At 41.2% G+C, this 26539-nt stretch overlaps 1 protein-coding gene across 3 annotated transcripts in view; it reads left to right on the top strand.

Annotated features, from left to right (window-relative positions):
* Positions 1-1265: 1265 nt before the first annotated feature.
* Ppp1r12b (protein phosphatase 1 regulatory subunit 12B) overlaps positions 1266-26539 on the top strand; it is a 195579-nt gene continuing 170305 nt past the window's right edge. For all 3 annotated transcript variants that reach the window (XM_090341421.1, XM_090341420.1, XM_090341418.1), the window contains exon 1: positions 1266-1681. In XM_090341421.1, coding sequence (XP_090197547.1) covers positions 1391-1681 — 291 coding nt within the window. In that variant the 5' untranslated portion in view covers positions 1266-1390. The remainder of the gene's footprint in view (positions 1682-26539) is intronic.

The raw sequence follows: 26539 nt of genomic DNA, 5'->3' as shown, positions 1-26539 counted from the left end.
ACCTACAATTCAAAATTATAAATAGGAGGGTGGCTGATTAGACTGGGTCAGACATGAAGTGAGTCCCTATCTCAGAAATAACCAGAGCAAAAAGGGCTGGAGGTATAGCTTAAGTGGTAATGCCTGCCCAGCAAGTAGAAGCCCTGAGTTCAAATTCTGATGACATCAACATCAGCAGAAGAGTGCTCACTTGTTTCTTTATGAGTTTAGAATGTTCCATGGTATTTTTCTGTGGCTTTAAAAAAAAAAGAGAGAGAGAGAGACATTTATTCTCATGATCATTTAAGATCCATGAAGAGTCCACGAGACAGGAGGGAACCTAATATTTATTGCTAGCTGATATGTTCCAGGGATAATGATAGTCATCATTGCATACATTGTATTTAATCTCACACGACCCTGAGGGATATTGTTGCCATTTCACAAAGAAGAAAGCAAGTAGCTGGATGGTGGTAATTGTAGCCGCTCAGAAGACTGAGATCTGGACATCACAGTTCAAAGCCAGCCCAGGCAGAAAAGCCCATGAGTCCCTTCTCTCAGCCACCAAAAAGCCAGAAGTGGAGTGGTGGCCCAGGTGGTAGAGCAGAAGCCTGGTGCAAAAATCTCAGGGATGGCACCTACGCCTTGAGTTCAAGCCCTAAGGTCAGTACAATTTAAAAAAGAAAAGAAGGAAGCCGGCCCGAGAAGTCAAGTCTACAGATGGGAATTGTTCGAATTTAACACGTAAACTCTTTCCGTTACACGAGGGCAAATTGTCTTCAATCTTCCCCAGACCTGGAGTAAAATGAAGTGCTGTGTGGCTGTGCCTCCTCCCCAGGCACATCCTCATCACGGAGGATCTTCACTATGTGTCGGTAAACCTAGACTTAGAACCAAGACGTGCATTCGAATCTTTTGAGTACTTCGTGTCTATTCTCTCCACTACACTTCAGAAGTGTCTGACTCCTAGGGAGCTGAGATTAGTCGGTAGTCATGAGAATAAACTACGACTCCCAAGATGCCTAGAGAAAGAGGCCCAGTCGGTTCAGCAGGCCGTCCAGCTTCAGGGCAAAGGTGACCCTGCCGGGATTGCTGCTGGGGCGGGAGTAGACCAACCTCGCCTCTTTTCTTATGCATTCAGGGAAATGTAGTTCCCTTTCATCCTGGAAGTGCCCTTAAGGCAGTGTTTCTCACCACAAGTTCCGTGATGCTTTGAGGGTTGGGCAGCGCATGCGTACTGGGGCCCAGGGAGTCTGCAGGCGGCGCTAGTGGCGGGAGGAGTAAAGATGGCGGCGCAGCGGTCTCCGCCTTCTCCTGGTTGAAGCGCTCTGAAGGAGGCAGCAGCGGCAACCCAAACTGCTCCGACAGTCCAGTGTTGGTAGTTTCGGCAGCAGCTGCCGAGGCCCGAGCCATGGCGGAACTCGAGCATCTGGGCGGAAAGAGGGCAGAGTCGGCGCGAGTGCGGCGGGCTGAGCAGCTGAGGCGCTGGCGGGGTTCGCTGACAGAGCAGGAGCCCGTGGAGCGTCGGGTCGCGGGGCGGCCGTCACAGACAAGGCGCGGGAGCCCGCGGGTCCGCTTCGAGGACGGCGCCGTCTTCCTGGCCGCCTGCTCCAGCGGGGACACGGACGAGGTGAAAAAGCTGCTAGCGAGAGGGGCCGACATCAACACCGTCAACGTGGACGGCTTGACAGCCCTGCACCAGGTCAGTGCCGTGGGGGACTTCGGGGCGCCCCGTCTGCGGACGAGCCTCTGGACCCTCGCTCCGAGTCGCTGCTGAGCCTCCCGTGTGGACGCGGGGCCCGCGACCAACTCCTTCTTGTCCTTGACCACCTTTCTACATAGTCAAGGCTTTCCCCGGCCCCGGGCCGCTAACCTGAACCAGTGTCATCTCGACGCCTGGTCAGTGTTTGTATTTCCCTCCTCCTACTTGAGTTGTCATGGTTACCAGTGACTTGACTCCTGGTGGAATGCCTATAGATAAATCTTCACTGGTGTCTTCTTTTTGTACCCTGTGGTCACTCTTAACGCATACTTGGTATTTTGTCTGATGCTCTTTCAGTCAACACACACACACACACACACACACACACACACACACACACTATTTACTTATTTTTGTGACATTGACTTTGGACTCAGGGCCTCACTCTTTTTAGGCAGGAATTTTACCCTTTAAGCCATATTTCTAGCCCTGTCTGGTGCCCTTTAAAAAAATTCAATCTTTCTGTCTGTGTGTGGTGGTCCTTTTATTGAATGAATAACTTAGGTCACTTAAAGAGTAAATTCCTATCCCCAGTTAAAGGAAACTGTCTTGTTTTGCTGATATGTCATGCTTCAAAAATAGTTTGTGTCTTCTCTAGGCTATAGCTCTCAGAACACCCTTGACCTCATTGTTATGGGTATCCTCTGCGAGGCAACCCTGCTACCTCCCTCAGAACTTCCAAGTGGTTGAATCTCTCTTGTCTGACTGATACATCGGGAATAGCTTTTGCATTTCTTTCTGAAGCCCTCCATAAAAACCACCACCACCACCACCACCACCACCACCACCACCACCACCACCACACACACACACACACACACACACACACACACACACACATTGTAGATTGTGGGCTACCTGGTAGTTCTGGGCTTGGCAAAAGCCTTTACTTTTCTTACTTATGGGACAATATTTGTATATACTGTGTCATTAACTCCACTCTCTTTAATGTCACTTGATTGGTTATTTTAAGCTGAGTGCTAAATATACACCTTTTCTTACTTTTCCCTTGCCTTCTGATAAAGTGAGTATGTTCCTATGAGAATCCCAATTCTATATAATTTAACTGTATATCAAACCATTTCCCTCTATCTTTTTTTTTTTTTTTTGGTCCATCATGGGGCTTGAACTCAGTCTGGGCATTGTCCCTGAGCTCTTCAGCTCAAGGCTAGCACTCTTCCACTTGAGACACAGTGATACTTTTTCTGGTGGTTAATTGGAGATAAGAGTCTGACAGACTTTCCTGCTTGGGCTGGCTTTGAACCTCCATCCTCAGATCTCAGCCTCCTTTGTAGCTGGGATTACAGGTGTGAGCCACCAGTGCCTGGCTCCCTAAATATATTTTGCCAATAGTTTAAAATTGTCCCTCACCATCCTGTCTCTTTCAGGTAAGAGAAACTTTTCATTTGCTCCTATTTTTACATTTTTATTTATTTTTTTGCCAGTCTGGGGCTTGAACTCAGGTTCTGGGCACTGTCCTGGACTTTCTCAAGCCTAATGCTCTACCACTTGAGCCACAGCACCACTTCCAGCTTTTTCTGTGTATGTGGTACCAAGGAATCAAACCTAGGGCTTTGTGCATGCTAGGCAAACACTCTACCACTGGGCTACACTCCCCACCCCCTGCTTTTTTATGCTTATAGCAGTGTTCCACCTAAGGTAGCAACCAGTATTTGTAGAATGCTTTATTATTTTAAAATGGTTTCTTACTTCCTAGTTCATGTGACTCTTAGTTGTGATCTCTGAAGTAGATATAGCCAGTAACAGTAATGTTGCTATTCCCATTATACAGATGAGAAAACTGAAACTTAGAATATTGTTTACTTAAAGTTTAGAAAGTGCTGGGCACTGGTGGTTTATGACTGTAATTCTAGCTACTCAGGAAGCTGAATTCTGAGGATCAATATTCAAATTCAGCCTGGGCAGAAAAATTGGCAAGACTGTATCTCCAGTAAACTATCCCTGCCCCCAACAAAGCCTCCTAAAAGAAACAAAAACAACCCAAAATGCAAAAGAACTCCTCCCACCACCTCCAACGGAATTGATGGACTGGAAGAGTGACTCAAGTGATTGTCAGTCATGAGAAAAAGATTGAAGGAGAGGCCAAGTACCTGAGTTCAATCTAGGTACAGGCACACACACAGAAGTTGGCTGAAGGTCAGTTCCTCAAAAGACTAAACATAGACCTCCCCTATGACCCAGCAGTTCCACTACTTGGCATTTACCCAATCGTCCAGAAACAAGGGCATACTAAATCCACTAGCACAGCGATGTTCATTGCAGCACTATTTACCATAGCAAAGATATGGAACCAACCCAGATGCCCCTCAGTTGATGAGTGGATCAACAAGATGTGGTATTTATACACAATGGAATTCTGTGCTGCCATCAGAAAGAACGACATCCCCCCATTTGTAAGGAAATGGAAAGACTTAGAAAAAATCATATTAAGTAAAGTAAGCCAGATTCAAAGGAACATAGGCTCAGTGGTTTCCCTCATTTGTCATAATCAGTAGAAACCTTGGGCTCTCCTAGCAGAGATTTATAATAGAGCAAAACCTAGATACATAAGGCCATATAGAATGATGCTAAATGAAAGGACCTCCAGGATATAGAAACAAAAGCAATATAATGAGTGATTGTTGTCCTTAATGGACTATGTTATCTCTCATCTCTTTTGCTGTTCCTTGGTTATCTCATTGTTGCAGTATTTCACCTGGTTATCCGATATATTGTATATATGCATATTTGGTTATTTGCAATCAGATAGGGAAGGGAGGAAAACAAGATGAGGGGTGGGTGAGGGGGGAGGGAAATGGGGACCAAGACATGAAAAAGGGTATCAATGTATGTGAAGTAATGCACCTTCTATCTGGTGAATATAATTGTAACCCTTCTATTACAATAAAAATATATGAAAAAAAAGAAATTGACCGAAGGTATGGATTTTTTTTTTTTTTCCCAATCCTGGGGCCTGGGCACTGTCCTTGTCTAGTGCTCTGCCACTTAAGCCACAGTAACACTTCTGGCTTTTTCTGTGTATGTGGTACTGAGGAATTGAACCCAGGTTTTTGTGCATGTGAGGCGAGCACTGTACCTCTAGGCTACACTTCTGGCCCCTAGGTATGGATCTTTAGATTTAAACCACAGAACTCTATATCCCACTGAATAATTGACTCAATATAAAATATCATAGAAACTAAGAGAACCACATGAAATTTTAATGAAAGTTTAGCTTGTGTCGGGGAGGATGGGGAGAGATGTGTGTACCCAACAGAACTGGGACTTTAACTCAGGGTCTCGCTTGTTTTCACTTGGCTTTTTCACTGAAGGCTGGTACTGTACCACTTGAGCCATATCTCTACTTTGGGATTTTTATTGTTTAATTAGAGATGTGTTTTTCATCCTTTTTTGTTTGGGTGGCCTGCTTCAAACAGGGATCCTCAGATCTCAGCCTCCTGAGTAGCTAGGATTACAGGTATGGGCCACTGGCACATGACTCCTTCCTCTCTCTCTCTCTCTCTCTCTCTCTCTCTCTCTCTCTCTCTCTCTCTCTCTCTCTCTCTCTCTCTCTCTTGCTTACTCAAGTAGCACCCTGCCACTTGAGCCACAGTACCATTTCCAGCCTTTTCTAAGTGTATGTGGTACTGAGGAATTGAACCCAGGGCTTCATGCATGCTAGGTGAGCACTCTACCACTGACCCTCCTTGTTTCTTTTAAAATGTCTCTTAGCTAAATTTGTTCCTTCCCATACACATTTGAGTGTCTCATTGAGTTCATTTTTTTTTAATATCATTTATGTTAGATTGTCTCATTCAAGTAACCCACTCCTGAGCCCTTCACTTGAAACTCATACCTTGATGCTTTTCTTTCTCTGCATTGTCACTCCTGGTTGTGAAGTCTTTCACTTTTTACCAATTATCTCTTGAAATAGGACAGGAAGAAGATGAGGTCCATGAAATTTTTCCCCATCTATAGCAAGCTGCAAGTGAAATAGAGGCATTTCTTCACATTAACAATGCTGGCAATGGGAAAAATTGAATCAATACTAGGCAAATTCAGTCATTTAGCCATCAACCTCAGGTTGATTTGAGATCAAAACAACCTTTGCATAGGAATGTATATGTGCATGTGTTTGTGTGTTTGCATGTTTGCACATGCACGATCTTGAATCAGGGCCTTTCGCTTTGCTGTTTCACTCAGAGATGGCGCTCTACCAGTGAGCCATACCTCCAGGTCTCTTTTTTTTTTTTTTTTGGCTGGTTAATTGGAAACAACCTCTCAGGTTTTTCCAGTCCAGCTTTGAACTGACAGCCTCCTGAGTAATTAGGATTGTAGGTGTGAGCCACTGGCACTCAGCTAAATGGCTTTCCTGATCTTTAGCTCATTGTTTTTTGGCTTAGTAACTAGGGCTTGAACTCAGGACCTTGAGCTCTTGCTCAACTTTTTTGCTTATGGTTGGTGCTCTACTGCTTGAGTCATGTCATCAGGTCAGATAATCCATCTTTTTGAAACAAAATAAAAATTGCTGTAAGAATTTTGATAAGCTAAGTTTACAGAGTACAATGTGTCTTTCCATGATCTGAAAGACTGTTTAGTACATAAAAGATTATTTATAACATGTAAGGCTGGAGCCACTAGTAGTGGGACCACTAATTTGCCTTGTGTAGAATGGACAGTGAGTGAAACAAATGAGTAATTTAGTAAAATATTCATCTGTCATATAAGCATGATGTGCATTACGTAGATAATGCTAACTCTCCTTTGTCTGTGGCCATGTGAACAACTATGGATTATCACCTTGGCATGTTCCCTATATAATATTGGGAACAATTTTCCTCTACCTCAAGGACAGTAGATTTTACTTTTGTCTTAGAGACCTTTCTTTCTTGGTAGCTTGTGCTGAGGCCAAAGAGGAGGTGCTTGTGTCAAAGATAACAAGCTCTAGGAGGACTATTAATAATACTTGAAATAGAATGGGATAAGAACCGTCTCATGGGCTAGACCAACTCTGATGAAAACTTTGAAAACTGAGATAGACTAACAATAATTTAATATTTGGTATAATAATTGAATAACTTAAGATTTCATATATATGCATTTAATATTCTTAAATCCTCAATGAAAAGGGTATGCATATGATTATATAAACCGTGAAAGCACTTATTTGCTACAAAAACATTTTATTTCTGTACACACTTTATAAGGAAAGAATGTATATGTTGGTGTCTCTGTATGGCCTGGTACTTTTTTGGGGGGGAGGGGGTAAGAAGGCGGTATTTGCCAGTACTAGTGCTTGAACTCAGTGCCTGGGCACTGTCCCTGAGCCTCTTTGTGCTCTCCCACTTGAACCACAACACCATTTCCAGCTTTTTCTGTTTATGTTGTACTGAGGAATTGAACCCAGGGCTTCATGCATTCAAGGCAAGAACTCTACCATCCTGCCTGGGCTTTTTTTTTTGCCAGTCCTGGGGCTTGAACTCAGGTCCTTGAACTTTCTCAAGGCTTGTGTTCTACCACTTCCAGCCTTTTCTGTTTATGTGGTACTAAGGAATAGAACCTAGTGCTTCATGCATGCAAGGTAAGAAACCCTACCACTAAGCCACATTCCTAGCCCTAGAGGACTTGGTCATCCCAGTCTGGAATTGAATTTGTAGTAATCTGTGTGTGTGTGTGTGTGTGTGTGTGTGTGTGTATGTGTGTTTTAGATAAACTCTCAATATATAGTATAGGCTGGATTTTAAATCCTGGTCCTTTTGTTTCAGACTCCTGAGTGTTGGTATATGCCATATACCATTCTAGAGCTGCTTTAGTAGTCTCAGAGAAGTTAAAATTACATATTTATTAGGAAGGGAAGTAGGGAACAGGAATAGAGGAGGATATTAGGTAAGGCAATTTTTGTTTAGAAGGAGACAAGACTCAAGATGATAATGTGGTCAGTTCAATGTAAGAGAGTATGTTATATGGCTAACATATAGTAAAATGAATTTCTACTGGGCACCTGTGGCTCATGTCTGTAATATCTACTCTGAAGGCTGAGATCTGAGGATCGAGGTTCAAAGCCTGTATTTGGGTAGGAAAGTCTGTTAAGACTTGTATCTATCGCCAGTGAACCACTAAAAAGTCAAAATGTAGCTGTGGCTCAAATGGAGCCATGCTAACCTTGAGCAAAAAAACTTAGAGACAGTGACCCAGCTCTAAGTTCAAGCCCAGGGCCAGTACAAAAATAAATAAGCAAATTTCTCTTTTATTCTAAATTTATTACTGTCATGGTTCTGTCTGTGAAGTGAGTATTTATTCTGCTTGGCAGCACCAATGGTGATGTAGGATCCAGAAAATCCTCTTGGTTCCTTCATTGTGACTAGAACAGTCACCTCTCTTCTTCACTTGGCTAATATGATGCATCAGAATATGTTGGGAACCTGGCCCCTGGCTGTGTGAGTAGTAGTTTGAAGTTTTCATACTGTGGTAGACCTCAAAGCTAAATTTGGACATGAAGTTTTTGGATTTTTTTGAAAGTTCAGATGCATAAGGCTTTTATTCATTCAAAATTTCAAAGAAAAATTTCCATTTTTTTCCATTTTAAAAGTTTTGTTAAGTAACTATATACTATCATTGGACCTTAGGGAGATCAAACTCTTGTGTCTTTTATAGACCGCCAGTCCTGTTTACTGGGGCTCTACCTCATGACCTGTGCCTCTGAAAGACTTTACTAGCTAACTGTTACCCTCGTTGTTTTGACAAGTACATATAGGTAGGAAGCCTTCACTATAATCAAGATACATATAGAGCATTGCTATTCCTCCTATGGTTTCTTTGTCTTTGTTTGTAGACAACTCCTTCTGTCCCCAGTCCACAGCACCTATTCATTAATTTTCTGTCTCTATAACTACAGTGTAATAAATGGAATCATAAAGGTTAGCGCCTTTTGAATCAGGCTACTTTGGATTTATTTGTGTTGTTGACCATGTCAGTAGTTCATTGGACTTTATTGTTGAATGATTTTCAAACATGTGTCTGTGTCATAATTTGCATATCTAGAAGCATAGTCAAACTCTTGTGTCTCTTATTGGCTACTAATACTGTTTGCTGGGGCTCTACCTCATGACCTGTTGCCTCTGAAAGCCCTCACTAATTAAGGACCAACATGTTGATTAGGATTTCAGCACAGAATTAGAAAGAAACACAAATATTTACTCTATAATACTTCCTGCATTTGATACTGAATTCTTTTTTTTCCCAGGGTATCTTGGAATTTACCATCTCCCTGCTTTAGTTTCCTAAATGCTTAGGATTCCAAGCTTGTGCCTGAACTACAATGGGCCTGGGTGCTGTCTGTGAGCTCTACACTCAAGCCAACTGTTCTACCACGTGAGCCACAGCACCATTTCCAGCTATCTGGTGGCTAATTGGAGACGAGTTTCACTGGCTTTCCTGCCAGGGCTGGCTTTGAACCTTGATTCTCAGATCTCAGCCTCCTGAGTAGCTAGGATTAGAGGCGTGAGCCACTGATGCCCAGCTGATTACAGCTATTTTAATCCCTTTGTAATATATTTTATTAAAATGAGTTAGTAGTAACAATAGTAGCAGCAGTGATTGTGGTGATAGTAGCAAAAATAGTTACAGTAGCTCCCACTTAAATGGTGTCAATCTGTTCTAATTGCTTTTGATGTATTAACTCATGTAATGGAACAACTGAGATAGATGCTTATATTGTTATCATCTAGAGATGTTATTTTTATCTAGAGGTAGGCAACCAGATAAGTAGAACTAGAATTCATTTAAGTTGAGGAATACTAGAAAACCCATGCTTTAAAAAAAATTAATTTTATTTTATTGTCGGCATAATGTATAGAGGGGTTACAGTTACATTCATTACGTAGTGGGGGTGCATTACTTCTCACACATTGATACCCCCTTCTCATGTTTTTGTCCCTGTTTCCCTCCCCTAACCCCCTCCCAAACCCATGCTTTTAACATTGCTATTTTGCCTCTTATTAGACTGTATTCTGTTTGTTTTTAAAAAGCAAGAAAATCACTGGGTAGGTGCCGATGGCTCAGACCTGTAATCCCAGCTGCTGAGATCTGATGATCCAAGTTCAAAGCCAGCCCAGTCCAGAAAGTCTAGAGACTCTTATCTCGAATTAATCACCAGGAAATCAGAAGTGGCATTGTGGCTCTAGGGGTAGAGAGTAAAGTGGTAACCTTGAGCTGAAGAGCTCAAGGACAGTGCCCAGGCCCAGAGTTCAAGCCCCACAACCTACAGAAAACAAAAACAAAAGCAGGAAAATCAGATTAAACTTGCCAAAAAAAAAAAAAAAAAAAGAAACAAAGTAAAAGTCTAAGGAAAAAAAGGAACAACTCAAAATCAGGTTGCTTGGAGATAAATAGTATAATTTTAGGATTTTTTTTTCTGAATGTTCATTATTTTCATTAGTTTACAAGGTTAGAGCCACACATTTTTTTCTTTCTTTCTTTTTTCTATAACCATTTTCTATATTGTAAGCCATCAATCATATGTGTTCCAATATAGTAAGTTTTTAATTTATAACTACATTGAAGGATGAATGATAAGCTATATGTCTGTGCTGAATTTTATATAAAGTAGAATTTCTGCCCTGAAGGAACCAACTCATAGTTTGGTTTGCAGACAGACAAATGAAAACTTTTAAGTGCTTAGAACTAAGTTCTGTGGCACACAAGTGGGGAGATGCTCCACTAAGAAGAGGGGCAATCTCAGACTAGAACCACATGGGCACATGGGCAAAGCACTTACAAAAGGAAATAGGCTACATGGTGATATTCTAGTCTAGCATTTTAGTTCTTTTTTTTTTTTTGCTAGTCCTGGGGCTTGAACTCAGGGCCTGGGTACTGTCCTTGAACCACAACACTATTTCTGGCTTTTCTGTATATGTGGTATTGAGGAACCAAACCCAGGGCTTTGTGCCTGCTAGGCAAGCACTCTACCATTAGGCTCACTCCTGGCCCAGCATTCTGGCTCTTACAGGGTGGGTACTGTATTTGTGACATTGTATGCTTATGAATGAAAATAATCATACTTACACTTTCTCTACCTAAAGATGGTAAAAAAATGGGAGTTTGGGATCATCAATAAATCTTTAATGGCTCAACATAAAACTATAACATTCAGACTAAATAACTCAAACTAAGATCTAGAATTTTATACTGCTGATTCACAGTCCATCGTGTGTGTGTGTGTGTGTGTGTGTGTGTGTGTGTGTATGTGCACCCGTGAGCATGCACATATGCATACGTACACCAGTCCTGGGGCTTGAACTCAAGGTCTGCATGCTGTCCTTGAGCTTTTATATTTAAGGACAGCACTCTGTCACTTGAACCACAGCTCCATTTACTGCATTTTGATATTTAATTAGAGGTAATTCTCATGGACTTTCGTACCTAGAGTACAAGCCTCACTACAGACAAAAACAAAACAAAACAACCTTCATAGATAAAAAATTGAATGGCATTTATTAATTTTCCCCTCATATTTATTGTGTGTTTCCTAGAGTTCATTTCAATAAATATATTAATAAGCTCATAGGCATTGTACATTGGTGTGAAACTCATAGTTTTAAAAAGATACATTCTAAGGCTGGGAGTTTGGCCTAGTGGTAAAGTGTTTGCCTAGCATGCACAAAGACCCAGTTCGATTCCTTGGTACCATATACATAGAGAAAAGCCGGAAGGGGTGCTGAGGACAGTGCTCAGGCCCTGAGCTCAAGCCCAGGACTGGCCAAAAAAAAAAAAAAAAGATACATTCTAAGCTTGGCGTGCTGGCTCATGCCTATAATCCTCACTACTAAGAAGGCTGAGATCTGAGGATCGAGGGTCAAAGCCAGCCCAGGCACTAAAGTCTGTGAGACTTATCTCCAATTAACCATCAGAAAACCAGAAGTGGTACTGTGGCTCAAGGGGTAGGAAGGTATACTTGAGCTGAAAAGCTCAGGGACAGTGCCCAGGGCCAGAGTTCAAGTCCCACGACCGACCCCTCCCCCCAAAAAAAAGATCTTAAGGAATTGAAATCTTATCTAAGTTGTTGATTTACAGACTGGGCTGGCCTTTAGCTCTCAGCCTCCTGAGTAGCTAGGATTACAGACATGAGCCATTGGTACCCAGCTAAGTTCTCTACTCTTATTTCTTGTCTTTCCCAACAATAACCTTAGTCATCTTTAATTTCTTCAGTTATATCATGTTCTTTGTCTCCAAGTTTTTAGTATGCTCCTATCTACTTTTCCAATTCTTACTGTCTGTCTTCTTTGCCTAACCTGTTTTAGATCTGGCCTCCAAGAGGCCTGCCCATGGCTCTGTTCATCTATCTGTCTTATCACTTTAGGTTGTTGTCTTATTTTTTTTCTTGGTATCTTATAGCTAACTTGTCATCTACTATAGCCTAATTGTCTGCCTTCCCTCAATCAAACTGCCTAACTTATTCATTATTACGTTAATTGCAATATAAAGTTTTAGTCATTTCAGATAAAGATTTGTTTAATGAATGGGCTAAACACTATAGTGGCAACACAGTGATTTGTTTAATTAGTAATTAGTTCATAGATGAAATCTTTTCGGTCATGTGATTTTAGTTTCTCCCATCAACCACAATAATATATGGTGTCCACACTTTGTCTTAACTAGTAGGCCTGTCAATACAGGTGTATCCATCCCACTTATGGCCAAGTTCTCTTTGCTATGTATCATAGGTTACAATTTTGAGATTATCTGGAATTGACACAGCATAAATTGAATGGATTGGTAGAAATTTGGAATGATAGTAAGAATAGAAACAAACTGATTTTTTAGTGTAGTGTTGGGATTGGCATATAAATATAATCCTTTAATATATTGTACATGCATTACAGAGAATTATTTGTTTTCTATAAGAATTATGTTATAGGGGGGGCTCAGTGACTCACACCTATAATCCTAGCTACTCAGGAGGCTGAGATCTGAGGATCAAGGTTCAATGCCAGCCCTGGCATCAAAAAACCTGAGACTCTTATCTCCAATTAACCTCTGGAAAACAGGAAGGTAGCTTGGCTCAACGGTTGGGTGGTAGCCTTAAGCTGAAGAGCTCAGGGACAGTGTCCAGGCCCAGAGTTCAAGCCCCATGATCCACCAAAAAAAAAAAAAAAGAATTATAGGTTAGGCAGGAGCGTGGGCGAGTGGTAGAGTGCTTGCCTAGTATGCACAAAGACCCAGGTTCAATTCCTTAGTACCACATACCCAGAAAAAGCCAGAAGTAGGGCTGTGGCTCAAGTGGTAGAACACTAGCGTTGAGGATTGCCCAGTGCTCAGTCTCTGAGTTCAAGCCTCATAACTGGCAAAAAAAAAACCCCCACATTATAAATTGTTAATATTCAGCAAATAAATCTTGAAAATTGTAATAGCATAGTGAATCACACCAGTGTACATTGAAATCAGGTTTTTTTTCTACTGGGATTAAAAAAAAAGTGCTGCTTGGGTCTGGGAGTTTGGCCTAATGGTAGAGGACTTGTGTAGCATGCACAAAGACCTGGGTTTGATTCCGCAGTACTACATACATAGAAAAAAGCCAGAAGTGGTGCTGTAGATCAAGTGGTCGAGCTCTAGCCTTGAGAAAGCCCAAGGAGGGCCAGGAGTTTGGCCTAGTAGTAGAGTGCTTGCCTAGCATACACGAAGACCCAGATTTGATTCCTTGATACCACATGCATAGAAAAAGTCAGAAGTGGTGCTGTTTCTCAAGTAGTAGAGTGCTAGCCTTGAGAAAAACCCAAGGACAATGCTCAGGCCCTGCGCTCAAGACCGAGACTGGGAAAAAGAGAGAGAGAGACAGACAGACAGGGACAGTGCTAAGGCCTTGAGTTCAAGGCCTAGGACTGGCAAAAAAAAAAATAATCGTAATAAAAAATTAAATTAAAAGAACTCTGGTAGAGGCTGAGAGTTTGGCCTAGCGGTAGAGTGCTTGCCTAGCATGCACAAAGACCCATGTTTGATTCCTCAGTACCACATACATAGAAAAAAGCTGGAAATGGTGCTGAGGCTCAAGTGGTAGAGCTCTAGCTTTAAGAAAGTCCAGGGACAGTGCTCAGGCCCTGAGCTCAAGCCCAGGACTGGCAAAAAAAAAAAAAAATTCTGGTAGACTGTTGGTGAAGAGCAACACAGTTCTTCTTGGTTTCAAAAGGATTAAAAGGAGACAACGAGCTTTTTTTTTTCTCCTTCAGGAACTTTGTTCTCTATTTAATGAGATTTGACATAATTACTTGAATTATAGAAAAGAAAATAATAGCTGTTTAAGTGTAGTACTAAAAGAATAACATATTGGCAAATTAAGGTAACTGTTCTGTCATTCTATCCTTGAATACAAATTGAGAAAGAAAGTAATGTTGAGAATGAAACTTTTAAAAAAGTTCTGTCCTATAATTTAAATGCAGATAAGGAGCACAGAAAAGATAGCTGGTGATGAGGATCATAAACGAGAAATGCAATAGTTACCTCCATAAACAACTGGAATTGAGAGTCATATAGTTTTTTTTTTTTCAGGGAAGGGGGGTCAGTTGTGGGGCTTGAACTCTGGGTGTAGTCACTGTCTCTGAGCTCTTCAGCTCATGGCTAGTGCTTTGCCACTTGAGCCACAGTGCTACTTCCCGTTTTCTGGTGGTTAGAGATAAGGGTCTCAAGGACTTTCGTGCCTGGACTGGCTTAACTGTGATTCTCCTATCTCAGCCTCCTGAGTAGCTAGGATTACAGGCATGAGCCACTGGTGCCCAGCTATGAGCTAGATTTTTAATCAGCCAAGCCTGATATGGTGGCACAAGCCTGTACTCTCTATACTTCGGAGGCTGAGTGAGGAAGAACTAAGTTCAAGGCTAACCTGGGCTATTTAGTGATCCCCTTTCTCAAAACTAAACATCAAGAGCAGCTAAAATCCCAACCAAGTGAACAAAACTGTTCTGTCAGAAAACCTGGCCTAGTAGCTAGTAAAACTGTCTTCAATTTCCTTGAGTTTGTGGAGTTCATTGTACTTCCGTGCCTATTGTCCATTTTGTTCTCCTAAACTTCTGAGTAGTACTAAAGTGTTTTAGTGTCTTACTGGTTTGGTATCAAATAAACTGATTTCTATTTTTTAATTTTTAAAAATTTTTTATTGTAATTAATAGAAGGGTTACATTATATTCTCCAGATAGAAGGTGCATTCCTTAATCATCATTGCTACCATCTCTCATGTTTTTGTCCCCATTTCCCTCCCCCACCCTTTCCCCTCATCTCTGATTTTTATTTTAACGAGGCAGCAGTAGAATAGTGAACAGCTCTGAATCTGGGCCCAACCACCTTATTTCAGTCCTGGTTTTGTCACTTGACTTTCTTAGGCAGATCACTTAATCCCCTTCTGTGTTAGCTTCATTAAAGATAAAATGATGATAATAACAGTTTCAAACTTAGGTAAAATACTTATAGAGTTAACATCTTGTAAAGGGCTCAGAGCACTGTCTGGCACAAAATAAACTTTAGAGGTACTTTTGTTAAATGAAATGAAAATTTTATTAAATGAAATGAAATGAAACATTTTGTTAGATGAAATGAAATATCTTCATCTGGGTCTTAAAACCCACCAGTGTTGGGGCAAGGTGGTTCACATCTGTAATCCTAGCTACTCAGGAGGCAGAGATCCGAGGAACACAGTTCAAAGCCAGCCTGGGCACAAAAAGACTGTGAGATTCTTATCTCTTTTACCACTAGAAAACTGGAAGTGGGGCTGTAGCTCAAGGAGTAGGGCAGTAGCCTTGAACTGAAGAGCACAGGGACAATGCTCAGGGTAGATTTATAGCCTTGAGCTCAGGGGCAGCACCCAGGCCCAGAGTTCAAGCCCTATAACTGAGAAAACAAAACAAAACAACAATAAAAAAAACACCAATGTTTTAATTGCTTTTACTGGTCTGAGACTTCATTTCATGCTTCCAAGCCCATCTTTATGTTCTGTCAACAGCTGACTTAATCATCTACTTTTCCCTCACATACATGAAGAATGATACTCAGTATTCTCCTTTCTACATCCAGACTATGCACATTACCATTCCTCCTTCCTTCTTTCTTTTTCTGGCTGATACTATCCATCTTCTACCTCTTTTCAGAGGAGGTTATATCTTTTCAGTTTTATCTTTATTGTTTCCGCCCTTGCTTTCTCTGGTTTTCTAGAACACAGAGTTGTCTGCTTACTTCAGAATAAAATTGGCTTTCAGAAGTACCCCTTAACCTTATTTTTCTGACAGTATTGACTTAGCTTTTTCTTTTCCGAAATTCTCAAGTCTTATGACCTACTGTTATGCTTTGCCGTGGTTCAACAGAAACTTCTTTTTTCAAAGGTGCTACAGTCTTTTGGAATGACATCTTACCATTCTTCCTTTTTACCCATTTTGTCTATTTTATATTTTTCTACTTTTGTTCTTTATAATTACAACTTTATTCTTTAGCTTCCAAAACAATTCTTTCTTTTCTAGATCCTCTCCTATTTCATGAGTCATTCTTCTATACTTGCTTCTCTAGTTCTCTTCCACTACCTACTTTTATCTCATAGAATTCCAACCCCAGTTTCTTCTAACCTTTGTTCATTTGTAACCATACCCACCCCGTGGCCTCATCTGTTTCTTGTATACTAATGATATCTACATCTAACGTTTCTAAATTTTACCTTTTCTCTGGGATTTTTTTCCCCCTGTGTTTCCAACTGCTTATAGATGTCCTGATATAGATGTCCTGAAGATTTGCTTCAGTCATTATTTCCAGAGCAAAACCATTTTTACAGTCACAATTTATCTGCTGCTTCTCTGGAATTCTCTTCTTGCAAAAAGTATCATTAGCCACTCTGCTGTCTGTGGCATTAATAATCCCATGATTGATTTGTGGCTGACTCCTGGAAATCATGGGGAAGGGCACATGTTTAAAATAGAATCCTGAGCCCTATCTTCCAAAAAGTCTGATTCAAAATATTGAGGTAGAACCTAGAAGGTTTTGTTTTTTTTTTAACCTAATGGTCTTCCAAGTTTGGAAAACGATGATAAAAAGTGGGATTTACCCATTCTTTTGGTTTAGATATGAAATGCCCTACCCCTAGGGCTCATTTGTGTTTGATCTCCAATGCTGTCATGTTCAGAGGTAGAGCTTTTGAAGAATGATTGGCTCTTGAGCGCTCTGAACTATCCATAGTTGTTTTTAAAATGAAAAATCATATGATTAGATTGGCATTGTAAAGATAACTCTGAAGGTACAATTAAGATGTATCTCAAAGTGAGAAACTAAAAAAATATAAAAGGTGGCCTATAGTAGACTACAAAGATGATGCTTTAATTTATTCACAGACAATTAAAAATATTGACTAGGTGTCTATCAGTTCACATATGCAAGGGAATTTGAACTATGCTCTGTGAGTTTGAAATGGAAAGAAAAAAGTGAAGGGAGATTATAAAGCTAGAATTCAAAAGATTTTTTTTTCTTTTGTACTACTGAGGTTAGAAGTCAAGGCTTTGCTGGTTGCTAAAACTGGCATTATCAGAATTCTCACCGAAGTACAGATGCTTGCACTATACTTCATGCTGGTACTAGGGCTTGTTGAATTCAGGGCCTGAAGCTTGTACTTGCTCTGCTTTTTTGTTTATTGTTGGTGTCCTGCTCTTTGAGCCAAGCCTTCAGTCTGGCCTTTTGCTAGTTATTTTGAAGATAGTGTCTTGAGGACTTTTCTGCCCATGCTGGCAGGATTCAACCTTCTCAGTTGCTAGGGATATGGGCATGTGCCACTAAGTAGAAATTACAATTTAGTAGATTCAGAGTAGAGCCCAGAAATCTGTATTCTTGCCAAGCATCCCAGGTTATTCTGATACAGTTTTGCATTTTGAAATAGTTGACATGTGAGTCAAAAGGCTAGCTACTTACATGGTATTGAAACTGTTTTCAACCTGTTTTACTATTTTCTTTGCTCCCTACTCCTCCCTTGTTTTTACATATCCTCATGGTTAATACTTGCTATTTCCTCAGCACTCCTTAAACTTTTTGCTCATGCTGTTCTCTTTGCCTGGTTTGCCCCTCTGCCCTTGTATACTTGATAAACCCTCCTAATCCTACAAGGCTCAGCTCAGGTGTCATTTCCTCTGTGAAGTCTGCCAGAGGTTATTCTTCCTTCCTTGGTTCTTATAACACATTGTTCTTCCTAGTTTAGCAACTATATGTGATACTATCTTACACAACTTTGTAGTTGACTTTTCACATGCTGGTCTGAGTCTGATGACACTTTTTCAACCATCATTTTCCTTAATACACAACTTGAATACAGGAATAGTTGAGTAAATTCTGAAAACTGAGCTCTTTCAGCACTGAGAACAGCAAAGGACTAGTCGACTTGACCCTTTGGGATTTACCTCTATGCAATTGAAAGTAACTAAAAAAGAAAGCCGAGGAATTAATATTTTGTGGGAGCTAAGGAAAGAGGGTTTGTTCAATTGCTCATCAAATCATGCAGCCCTTTACTTAAAAAAAAACCAAACATATATATATATATATATATATATATATATATTTAGCGAGGTGCTGGTTAATTATGGTTAAAAGCTAGCCAGGGCAGGAAAGTCCATGAGACTTATCTTCAGGAAACTACTCAGAAAAAGCCGGAAGTGGCACTGTGGCTCAAGTATTAGGGCACTAGCCTTGAGCAAAAAAGCTCAGGGTCAGCACCTATGCTCTTGAGTTCAAGCCCCAGGATGGGCCTACAAACAAAAATGTATTTATTGGGTATTTACTATATGTCAGGTGCTGCTCAAAAGAACAAGGATACCATATGGTTAGGGAACTTGAATATGTGTGCATGCCTATAATAGGGGGAAAAACCTCCTTTAAATAACTTACTGCAGCTGGGCATGGTGGCTCACGCCTATAATCCTAGCTACTCAGGAGGCTAAGATTTGAGGATCAAGGCTCAAAGCCAGCCTGGGCACAAAAGGATCTGTGACTCTTATCTCCAATTAACCTCTAGAAAATGGAAGTGGGGCTTGGCTCAAGGGTAGGGTGGTCACCTTGAGCTGAAGAGCTCAGGGACAGTGCCTAGGCAGAGTTCAAGCCCCATGATACGCTCTCTCTCTCTCTTTCTTTTTCTCTCTCACACACACACACACACACACACACACACACACACACACACTAATTAAAAAACATTGCAGAAAGACTTGATTTTATTTCTTATAAAATTTAGAAATTTCCTGTCTTAGTTATTAATGATCTTATAGAAGGCTACCATGATGGCCCAAATAGCTGGTCATTCCACAGGCTTAGTTCTGTTATTTCTGTATCATATGCTAAGGATGTAAAGTCTGGTTAGTTTTAGGTTAGATAAAATTTGACCCCAGTTTTGTTTTTTATTTATTTTTTTGTTTTTGTTTTAATTTTCTTGGCTTTTTTTTTTCTTTTTGAAGTAGAGTCTTATTATATATAGCCCAGGTTGTTCACAAACTCATATCTTCTTACCTTAGTCTTTGAGTGCTGGGATTATAAGCATGTACCCACTATACTCAGCAGCCAGTCCCTCTTTCTGCAGTTTTATTAGGTTCTAGATTCCATTTGGCCTCTGGCTGCAGCCTTTTAACTGGATTGTGTTTCCATGGATTTTAGGTGTTACTATCAAAATAAGAGATTTCCTCCCCCCACCCCTCTCTCTGTCCTAGGGCTTGAACTATGGACTTGGATACTGTCCCTGGGCTTCCTTTGCTCAAGGCATAGGCTCTGCCACTTGGGCCACAATACTACTTCTGGCCTTTTTTTGTTGGCCTTTTTTTGTTTATTGCCAGTCCCAGGGCTTGAACTCAGGGCCTGAGCACTGGTCCTTGGGCTTTCTCAAGTCTAGAGCTCTATCACTTGAAGCACAGCACCACTTCTGGCTTTTTCTATGTAAGTGGTACCAAGGAATCGAACCTAGGTCTTCATGCATGCTAGGCAAGCACTCTCCCACTAGGCCAAATTCCTGGCCCCACTTTCAGCTTTTTTGAGTAGTTTTTTGGAGGTAAGAGTCTTATGGAGTTTCCTGCCCAGGCTGACTTGAAATTGCAATCTTCAGATCTTACCCTCCTGATTAGCCAGGATTATAGGTGTGAGGCACCAATCTCTGGGGAGATGTTATATTTTGAAACTTTGTGAAACAAACTAGATCAGAGCTCCAACTTACCATCTAAATGCATGAATTTACATCTAATAAGCTAGAATTAATATTTGGAGATTCAGACTTGATAACCTTCACAAACTTTTTCAGGTCTTTTTCAGCAAGTCATGCTGTGTGACAGGCAGAAGACTTAGTAAGTTTCATTATTTGTCTAATACTTCCAGTCTAGGGTTGCTGTTGCCCTGATGGAGAGATTTGTCCATGAATAAAGAAGAAAATATGTTTCTATGAACGTAGTGTGACCTTTAATTCATGTACTTGTTTCTTAGCTACTTAAGAGTGAATGTTTGAGCCTTGTCCTATCTCCTCCCCTTAGAGAAGTGTCTTGAAACTTTAGCTTTCAACCCTCCCTGTTCTTTCTTTTCCCTTTTTTTCTTTTTGCTAGTCCTGCTTGAACTCAGGGCGTAGGCACTGTCCTTGGACACTTTTGCTCAAGGCTAGTGCTCTGCCACTTGAGCCACAGCACCATTTCTGGCTTTTTCTGAGTATGTGGTACTAAGGAATTGAACCCAGGGCTTCATGCATGTGAGTCAAGCACTCTACCACTAGGCTATGCTCCTGGCCCACCCTCCCTGTTCTTTAGTAGTTCTCAGTGAATGCCTTGCCTTGCCCTGCCTTGCCTTGCAAGTCTGGGTGGGAATTGACTTGTCAAAGATAACTGCAATAAAATGCAATATTCTTTGGTCGGTGACTGGAAATGCAGATAGTGGGGGCTTAGTATTTGCCAAGTAGGGACATCTAGCTTAGGCTTCATGGAGAAGATGTGTTTTTTCTTTTTGTTTGTTTGTTTGTTTGTTTGTTTTTTTGGTGACTCATGGGGCTTGTGTCGGTATTTTTAGTCCTTGGTCCCTCCCGACCTGCAGGAGGGATAGAGAGAAAAACGCTCCCACCAGGACAAGCCGAGAAAGGAGAGGGTTGACTGACCACCTGCACCCAGCCCTCCCTCGTGGGGGACAATCAGACGCATCAGGGAGACCAGTCAAGGCAGGAGCTTGTTTATTGAGGAAGTCCATTCAGCTAATATAGGGTACAGGAGCCTATCAGCACAAAGGTGGGCAGGGCGGGGGAGGTACTCTCATTGAGGAAGTAGGATGCATGTGCTGTCTGAGAGTTCAGAAGGGTTCTATCCCAGAGGTGGCTTTACAAACCACAGCCACACCTTCCAACCAGGCGGCAGATACCACCTCAGCCAGACCCAAGACCAGGGAATGAACACTGAGCCATGAGTTAGGCATCCTTTTACAGCATAGGTTTCCATTTCCCTGATGTGACATGCCCCACAGCTTGTATTGGGCCTGGACGCTGTCCCTGAGCTCTTCAGCTCAAGGCTACTACCATACCCTAGAGCCAAGCCCCACTTCCCATGTTCTAGAGGTTAATTGGAGATAAGAGTCTCAGATCCTTTTGTGCCTGGCCTGGCTTTGAACCTTGATCCTCAGATCTCAGACTCTTGAGTAGCTAAGATTAAAACTGTTATGAGCTAGTAGTAATAGGTAGAAGCAATTAAGTTGTGCCAGGCATTGTTCCAACTTTTAAGCCTATGTTGTCATGCCTAGCTCCTAACAGTTTTAAGAGGTCATTATTGTCATTATTCCAAGTTTAATGATGAGGCAACTGAGGCAGAAACAAGTTCAGAAATTTATATTAGAGGTCTTATTGTTATTAAGTTTTATAGCTACTGTTTGAATCTATACTTTCTGACTAATGCTGTAAATCAAGGGTCAGCAAAAAGTAAGTATATCACTAACAGACCAAATCCAGTCTACCATTTGCTTTTGTACACCCTACAAGTTAAAAGTGGGCTTTACATTTTTAATTAGTTTCAAATATCAAGCTACACTCAAGTTTAGTACTGCCTGTGGCTGCTTTTACATTACAGTGACGACTAGAGTATCTGGAGAGCTTGATCCATAAAGCTGAAGACTTTCTATTTGGTACTTTACAGGAAAACTTACCAATCCAACATTGATACAGGTATCAATGTGTTATATTACTTATTAGCATATTTTATTTTATTATATAGCAAAAAGATCATGTGTTAATGGCAACACTTGGATTTATGTACTAGTCTCTCTCTTTCTCTCTCTCTCTTTTGCTAGTCCTGGGGCTTGTACTCTGAGCCTGTGTGCTGTCTCTGAGTTCCTTTTGTCCTAACACTTAAGCCACAGCGCCACTTCTGGATTTTTCTGGGATTAATTGGCATTAAGAGTTTCACAGACTTTCTTGCCTGCTAGCTTCAAACCACAATCATCAGATCTCAGACTCCTGAGTAGCTAGGATTACAGATGTGAGCCACTGGTAACCGGGTTAGCTACTCTTTTTCTTTTTTGCCAGTCCTAGGCTAGAGCTCAGGGCTTGAGCACTGTCCTTGGACTTTCTCAAGGCTAGAGCTCTACCACTTGAGCCTCAGCACCACTTCCTGCTTTTTTCTATGTAGGTGGTACCGAGGAATCGAACTTGGGTCGTCATGCATGCTGGGCAAGCACTCTACCACTAGGCCAAACTCCCGGCCCCGGTTTAGCTACTCTTTTATTTTTATTTTTTGCCTCCTAGAGCTTGAACTCAGAGCCTGAGCACTGTCCTTGGGCTTTCTAGAGGATAGCATTCTACCACTTGACCCACAATACCACTTCTGGCTTTTTCTATGTATTTGGTACTGAGGAATCAAATCCAGGGCTTCATGCATGCTAGGCAAGCACTCTACCAGTAGGCCATGCTCCTGGCCCTTTTTTATTTTTTTGAGGAGGAGTTGCTGTAGATTCAACTCAGGACCTTATATATTCTAGGCACTAAGCTAGATACTTCCTGTCGTTTGCAGTAGTTATTTTTTAAATGTGTTTTTATATTTATTTCTCCTGTCCTTACATCAACCCTGAAATGAAATTACTTCCTGTGTCCTTACATCAACCCTGAAATGAAATTAACTATGGTGCTTTCCATCTTACAGCCAGGAAACTTAGTTGGGAGGGGCTGTTACATTAAAATATGACTCTTATGCCTCTACAGTATCTTGTCCCCGTTTGGTTCTGAAATTTGCCCTCTACCGCTGTCCTAGATAGACAGTTGTTCACAGGTTGGGCCTGAGGCCACTTCATAAATGAGACAGCTGGGATAGATTTAAAAAGTAAGGTAACACACAGTCTTCCCTTAACCTTCACCATGTTTGCAATAGTATCTGAATGCTGTCTTGGCAAGCTTCATCCATTTCTGAGTCCACTGTCACAAAGTGTTCCAGGTGTCCTGGATTTAACTGCAGATGAATAAGCACTTGCCATCAAAGGAAATAGAGGTTGGGGGTTTAATTGGAGATAAGAGTCTCTCAGCTTTGTATTACTTTTATAAAGGGATTTACCACATTGTCATGCTATATGACATATCTTTGCCTTGGAAGGTGAATTGTAAATCCTTCTCTTTTTGGAACCGTTCAGCTATTCTTGAACTTTTCCTGGATTTAGAAATGCCTTTTCTTACCAATTAAATCATAGAAGCTTCCTTTATTGCCTTAGTAATGAGCTGGTCAGGGAGAGTGGAATTTAACTTTTCTGAACGTGACCTCAAGGGAGATTTGTGTTATTTATTGCTTTATATTCTTTCCACTTCTGTTTGTCCATATCTAGGACAGAGCAATCTGGGGTTGGATAGGCTCTGTTTCTTAAAATATTAAACTTGATGCTTTCAGAAACAAACAAGATGCTTAAATTTCTAGTCACCAGTAGTGATTCTTCTTTTAGCCTATTGGTGAATGTATATTAGATATATAGGCTTAGTTATGCCCAGATTTGGACTGCTAAAGCCCAGTAGAAACTAGCTGCTCCGTTAGGAGAGATCAGCTGTATTCTGTTCACAGCCAATGTTTCCTTAGCCATGGACAGTGCTGAGGTCAGAGCAGTGTAGAAAAACAGTTTTCTGTCCAACAGGTAAAATGCCTGAGAGAGTCAACTCAGACCCTTCTGGTGATGACTAGAAGATGTAGATATTTGTCCACACTCAGTGAATAATTACTTTAGATTTATTTGTACTTTTCATTTCGCATAAATTTTACTCCAAAAGAAAAAGACAAGTACTGAGCTATGGTTAATGAATTCATGATGCAATATTTTGAGAAATAATTACCAGTGTCTGAAACAGGATGAAGGAATGAAGGGATAGATGAATGACAGAGCAAGAACGATACAGGGTTAGTGATGGACTGCAGTTTATTCAGCTGTGTAAAGCTTCACTGAGAAATTCTTTAATTTCTCCATATGTTGGGGCATTTTTAAAATATGTCTACTGGGGAGGGGCAGGTAATTAATGTAAATAAATAAAACAGACTGGGTAGAGTACATGCCAGTCCTTACTTTGTGGCAATTTGGCCTTCTTAGTAAAGTCCTATATTTGAATTCTTCTTTCTCTCTCTCCCTCCCTCCCTCCTCCCTCTCTCTCTCTCTCTCTCTCTCTCTCTCTCTCTCTCTCTCTCTCTCTCTCTCTCTCTCTCTCTCTCCTCCCTCCTCCCTCCCTCTCCTCCCTCCCTCCCTCCCTCCCTCCCTCTCTCTCTCTCTCTCTCTCTCTCTCTCTCTCTCTCTCTCTCTTTCTTTCTTCTTTCTTTCTTTCTTTCTTTCTTTCTTTTTCTGTCTGTCTGTCTGTCTTTTTTTTGTTGTGTACATGAACTCTGGGCCTGGGTGTTAGCCCTGAGCTCTTCAGCTTAAGGCTACTGTCTTACCTCTTTAGCCACAGTGCCATTTTCAGTTTTCTGGTGGTTAATTAGGGATAAGAGTCTCTCAAACTATTTTAGAGCACACACTGACTTTGAACCGTAATCCTCAGATCTGAGCCTCCTGAGTAGTTAGGATTACAGGTGTGAGACTGGGCCTGGCTTCTTATTGTTTCTGAGTGTGTGTGTCTGTGTTTATGCTGGTAATGGAGCTTGAACTCAAGTCCTTGTGTTCTCTGTATGTAGCTTTTCTCTGGACGCTGCACATTCTACCACTTGAGCCAAGTCTTTCTCCTTCTGTCTTGCTGCTGGTTAATTAGAGATAAGAGTCTCAGGATTTGTTTCCCCAGGCTAGCTTTGAACTGTGACCCTCATATCTTAGCTTCCAGAGTAGACAGGTTTACAAGCATGAGTTATCAATTTGGTGTTCTAAGTGTGTGTGTGTGTGTGTGTGTGTGTGTGTGTGTGTGTGTGTGTGTGTGTGTGGCCTAGGGCTAGACTCAGGGCCTGATTATTGTGTCGAGCTTTTTTTGCTCAAGGCTAGCATTTATCACTTGAGCCACAGCTCCACATCCAGCATTTGGTAGTTAATTGGAGATAAGAGTCTCCTGGATTTTCCTGCCAAGGCTGGCTTCGAGTTACAGTCCTCTATTCTCATCCTCCTTAATAGCTAGGATGACAGGCATGAGCCACTGGCACCCAGCAACTTTTTTTTTTTTGACTATTAAATCTATCTTTTCTCCCTCCTTCCCTCCCTCCCTCCTTCCCTCCCTCCCTCCCTCCCTCCTCCTTTCCTTCCTCTCTTCCTTCCTTTCTCAATTCATCCCTCCTTCCTTTCTTCCCTCCCTTCTCGCTCTCTTTCTCTCTCCCCCTACCCCTTTTCTCTCCCTCTTTTTAGGACTAGAATTCACTGTATAGCCCAAAGCTGGCCTTGAACTCATGCTTCTCTGGCTTCAACCTCTTGGGTACTGGATTGCCCATGTATTTCATTATGCAAGTGTTCAGGTATGGAATTTCTTTTTCTGGTGCCACTACTAAGGCCTGAACTCAGGGCTTGAGTGCTTCTCTTGAGCTTTTTTTGCACAGAGCTAGTGTTTTTGTTACTAATTGGAGATAAGAGTCTCACAGACTTTCTTGCCCTGGACAATTTCAAACCACCATTTTCAGATCTCAGCTCCTAAATAGTTAGGATTACAGTTGTGGGCTACTGCTCCTGGCTAGAATTTTTTTTTGTATAAAGAAGGTTTATTGTTAAAATATTATATAGATCAAGCAATATTTTTATTTTGCCAACTAATTTATTATTTCAAGGATTTTATTTTGGAGAAGAAATTGGTAGGTTTCTTTCTTACCATCTCTCTTTGTTTCTTTCCTTTTGAAAAAACATTTTCATGGTAGAGCCCTTTGTGCTATGCCTCCATTTCTTTTCTTTTCTTTCTTCTTTTCTCCCATTCCTGAGGCTTGAACTGGGACCTGATCACTGTCCCTAAGTTCCTTTATTCAAGGCTAGTGCCTTGAGCCACAGCACCACTTCCTACTTTTTCTGTTGATGTGGTACTGAGAATGGAAGCCAGGCTTTCATATATGCTAGGCAAGTACTCTAACACTAAGCTATATCCCCAGCCCATCATACTCTACTTCTAAAGGAGTTTTCTCTTGAGCTGTAAAATCAACATTAATTTGTGACTTTAAAGAGATCTTAGCTATAGCTAGTTTGTGCCTTAACCTCAGTTCTCCTGTTGTGTGAGCTGCTGCCTGATCCTGTTCTTTGCCAGAGCCATGCCACAGTGTTCATGACACTGACCCAACCAGGACTTCGCTGTAGGTCAGGAAACAGCTGTTGTCATTAATTCCCTGGCTCATTTTAGGCTTATTAATATAGAAAGGACAGTAGTACATGTTTGTTTACTGC

This window comes from Megascapheus bottae, chromosome 10, assembly GCF_031878675.1.
Source record: "Megascapheus bottae isolate mThoBot1 chromosome 10, mThoBot2.hap1, whole genome shotgun sequence".
NCBI lineage: Eukaryota > Metazoa > Chordata > Mammalia > Rodentia > Geomyidae > Megascapheus > Megascapheus bottae.
The sequence above is the reverse complement of the archived record's forward strand: the minus strand, read 5'-3'. Positions and strand labels throughout refer to the sequence as shown.